The sequence below is a fragment of the Octopus bimaculoides genome, chromosome 10 (assembly GCF_001194135.2).
Source record: "Octopus bimaculoides isolate UCB-OBI-ISO-001 chromosome 10, ASM119413v2, whole genome shotgun sequence".
Lineage (NCBI taxonomy): Eukaryota > Metazoa > Mollusca > Cephalopoda > Octopoda > Octopodidae > Octopus > Octopus bimaculoides.
This window is the reverse complement of record NC_068990.1, coordinates 54469883-54474382: the sequence shown is the minus strand read 5'-3', so window position 1 is coordinate 54474382 and position 4500 is coordinate 54469883. Positions and strand designations below refer to the sequence as shown.

The 4500-nt window shown below is 35.8% G+C and overlaps 1 protein-coding gene across 2 annotated transcripts in view; it reads right to left on the bottom strand.

Moving 5' to 3' along the window:
• Nucleotides 1-4500, bottom strand: part of LOC106881236 (prolyl 4-hydroxylase subunit alpha-1) — a 55001-nt gene that overhangs the window by 8250 nt on the left and 42251 nt on the right. For both annotated transcript variants that reach the window (XM_052971208.1, XM_014931546.2), the window contains 2 exons: nucleotides 1911-2019; nucleotides 149-193 (listed from right to left, as the gene is read on the bottom strand). In XM_052971208.1, coding sequence (XP_052827168.1) covers nucleotides 149-193; nucleotides 1911-2019 — 154 coding nt within the window. The remainder of the gene's footprint in view (nucleotides 1-148; nucleotides 194-1910; nucleotides 2020-4500) is intronic.

The window sequence follows — 4500 nt, the reverse complement described above, 5'->3', positions numbered from 1 at the left end:
GTAGTAGTAGTAGTAGTAGTAGTAGTAGTAGTAGTAGTAGTAGTAGTAGTAGTAGCAGCAGCAGCAGCAGCAGCAGCAGCAGCAGCAGCAGCAGCAGCAGCAGCAGCAGCAGTAGTAGTAGTAGTAGTAGTAGTAGTAATATACTTACTGCATGCAGAGGTGCAAAAAAGCCTTGGAGTCCAAAGTTACGAATCTGTAAAATATTTATGTCAAATATCAATGAAGATGATCCTTAAAACCATGATGTTATAATACTATGTGAGAAAAGATAACTGTAGGAATAACTAGTTAATTTGTGTTTCATCAGACATCAGTTTTTATTAAATGAACACTGGCAAGAGTTTTAAAACCAAAAATATTTTGAAACAGATTATAGAGCTAGAACCAAAGTCATTATTCATGGTGACAATATGGCACTAAATCTAATATTAGTCTATTGGCTTTCATCTAAAGAAGCTTATGTCAAGTAAAAGTTTGTCTTGTCAATATCTTAACTCTGTAAGGCAGTGAGCTGGTAGAATTGTTACCAAACTGGATAAAATGCTTAGCAACATTTCTTCCATACTTTATGTTCTGAGTTCAAATGCTGCTGGGGTAGACTTTGCCTTTCATCTGTTTTACATCAATAAAATAAGTACCAGTTCAGTACTGGAGTCGATGTAATGAACTAGCCCTCTTCTCAAAATTGCTGGCCTTATGCCAAAATTATAAAGCAGTATTTTAACTCAGTAACATAATGTTTCACATTAAGTCATTCAGCCATTTGTATAATTTTTGTATGGTATCCTAGACTTTGAAGTAATAGTGGTACCAGTGTCATATTATTAACTAGTGTCATCTCACCCAATAAATCAATAAATGGTCTGAAAATTTTCTGATTCTTTAATTTCCATTAATTTTTTCACTTAATTTCTGTTTATCATTTTTATATTTCTGCTTCATGCCATGTGTGTCAGATGTGGTTGAATGGTTAAGAAATTAGCTTTACAGTTATACAGTCAATGTTTCAAACTCTCTGCAGGTTAGCATTGACAAATGTTTTTTATGATAGAGATCCATATTTTGTGAGAGAAACTTAGTTAATGGAGACTATATAGAAGTCCTTTGAATGGATGATACCAGTAATTTTAATAAGTAGCTTTGTCACATTGAGTCAATGCTGACTTTCTCTGAGCATTTACATTAACAGTGTCTGTGGAATAATGAGCCACTTATCCTTTATTCCAAAAAAGAGATTGAACAACTGGAAAACTCATTTTTGAAACCAACAACAAATTCATTTCCATTTTTTACTTTAATCTGAGTTCCATCTTCACAGTAATTATTCTTGTTTATATTGGACTCTTTACCAATAAATCATTAAATCTGTGACCAAAGACAAATATTTTGTAATCTAGAACAGAGTTCAGCAAACTGGTTAATATTAAACTCTGGAAGTCTACGTGGTTATCCAAAGGGTAAATCTTCAACTATATCAATGTAATATAACTGAATTTTTATTTTTATTTATCAATTTCGAAAAATACTTTCATTAATTTTCATTAACTATTCTTCATTAAAGAGCAGTAACGACACAAAAGAACAAAGGATTTAATGTTTTTAAATCAAGAAATTTTTTATTAATTGTACTTCTTAATTTTATTTTAGAAATTTACATGATGGGTCTCAATATGTTATCAACAATTCCATAAAGGGCTATAAGAAGTTTTCTGATTTCTGTTTTAGAAGTACAAAATATCATGATATTTGAGAGTGGTTTTGACAACATAAGTGAAGTGAGTTAGTAGCCATCTTGATCTGGACAACAGGTCAATATAGTGACTCAGCAAAACTTCTTGCTCTGTGGTATTCATCCCTAAAATTAATAATTAAATAGTGACTGTTAATAAACTGGTATATTTTATACAAACCTCCATAACGCTAGATTCCAGTGGAGGGAATACCAAGTTCTTTAAATTTGTAAAATGTCTTTTCAGCTCATTTTGTTTCTGTGATTTCATTTTTGCATCAAGTGAAATCCTGAAGAAGAAAAGAGATTTATATGAGAAAGAGAGAAAGCAAGTGACCTTGGTTAATAGGTGTTAATGGAAGAAGAAAGGATGGTTAAACTTCTTACTGAGGACAGTGGAGATAATGAGGATGATAAGCAAGAAAACCAGCTTAAAGCATATATATATAAGGAATTGCATCAGATATAGATGAACCCCAAACACTCTATCTTTACTCCATTGGGTATTGGCATCCATCATTCACCCTCATCTCTTGCAAATCTTCATGTTGTTACCCTTGTCCTCTCTGGTTCTGGTGTCATGATAAAATACACCAGTGCACCCATTAAGTATGAGATCAAGCAGATCCTTTAGTCTTATGAAAGATATGACAACCTCTCTAGGACTGACATCACAATAAATGAATATACTTAGTGCACTCTGTCAAGTGGTTAGTGTTAGGAGGGACATCCAGCTCTGGAAACTAAGTCAAAAATGAAACTCTTGAGAGGTGATCCTCCAACATATCTAGGAGGGCAGCAGAGACCTGTCCAACCCTAGCCTAGAACAAGACATAAAATAATCATGATGATGATGATGATGATGATGATGATGATATATATATATATATATATATATATATATATATATATATATATATAGCCTTTTGTATGTGGAAGATGCACAGGTACAATAAATGCCGAAAATGTACAGAAAATAGACTTCATCAACTGCCAAGGGGGTAAGCTAGAGGTAGTAGATAGCTTCCATTATCTACGTGACCAAGTTAGTAGCAGAGGTGGACGCTCCAAGAGTGTAGCTATGAGAATAAGATTAGGCTGGGCAAAGTTCAGAGAGCTCCTACCTCTGCTGGCAACAAAGGGCCTCTCCCTCAGAGTGAAAAGCAGGTTGTATGATGCCTGTGTGCAAATAGCTATGCTGCATGGTAGTGAAAGATGGGCTGTGACAGCTGAGGATATGCATAGGTTTGAAAGAAATGAAGCCAGTATACTTCACTAGATGTGCAATGTGTGCATATCCAACAGCATGTAAGCATCTTGAGAGAAAAGTTAGGCATAAGAATCATTAGATGTGGTGTGCAAGAGAGACGACTGAGCTGGTGTGGTCATGTGATGTGCATGAATGAGGACAGCTGTGTAAAGAAGTGTTGATCTTTAACTGTGAAGGGAACCTGTTGTAGAGGTAGACCCAGGAAGACATGGGACGAGGTGGTGAAGCATGATCTTCAAACTTTGGGCCTTGCAGAAGCAATCACTAGTGACCAAGACCTTTAGCAATATGCTGTGCTTGAGAAGACCTGTCAAGCCAAGTGAAATCGCAGTTGTGGCTCATGCTGGTGTCACATAACTGGCACCCATGCTGGTGGCATGTAAAAAGCACCTTTTGAGAATTGGACCTCACAGAGACAAAGTGGCTGAGCTCCTTTTGGGTGTTGGGCTTCATGGAGGCAATGACTGAGACCTTTGGCTCGAGTGTTGCACCTCACGGAGGCAATGACCAATACCTTTAGCATTATGTCATACCTGAGAAGAAGAGCCATCAAGCCAAGCAAAATCGCAGTCATGGTAGATACCGGTGTCACGCAAATGGCACCCGTGCTGGTGGCATGTAAAAGCACCCATTATACTCTTGGAGTGGTTGATGTTAAAAAGGGCATCCAGCTGTAGAGATCATGCTAAATCAGACTGGAGACTGGTGCAGCCTTCCAGCTTGCAAGCCCTGATCAACCCGTCCAACCCATGCCAGCATGGACAACAGTCGTTAAATGATGGTGAGAATAATGATGATGATGATGCTGGTGGTGGTGGTGGTGGTGGTGTTGGTTTCGGCGGCAGTGGTGATGACGACGATGATGATGATAATAATGATGATGGGGATATACATACATACACACACACACACACACACATACACATATACCATAAGCACATAATTGTGAAACAAGGTGGAAAAAAGAGTACTCAAATACTAGAGGTACAGTAATATGCTTTATTTAAAAGCAAGAGAAATATCACAAAAACTGTTACTCAGTTTCACGTTCCCATTCGTCGGGGAGTTTTGTTAGAATGGAACAGAAATGATGATATAATTGAACAAAAACAAAAACTAATTTAAAGGATACACCTTTAAAAATGGTTTTGTTTCATTGGTCCTTTCAATTAACGGTCTTAAGCATGCAATGAACAAAATAAATTTAGTATAAATTCATCTTAAATCGAAGAAAACCTTAAATCAAAGGACAGATTCCAAATACGTATGGTAAATAATCATATACGAAATATAAGTCAATTAATACATTAAAATTAAAATTAAAAATGTCACGCTATATTACATAAATATTTTTTTCAGCAGTTTTTTAAGGGTTCTAGCAATGTATCCAGTAGAAAGAGGAAAGATACTTTGAGTAAGGAGAGAAAAGAAAGAGAAATAGATCACAAAATATGTGTAATGAACGTACATATAAAATAAAAAATAAAAACTATATATATGT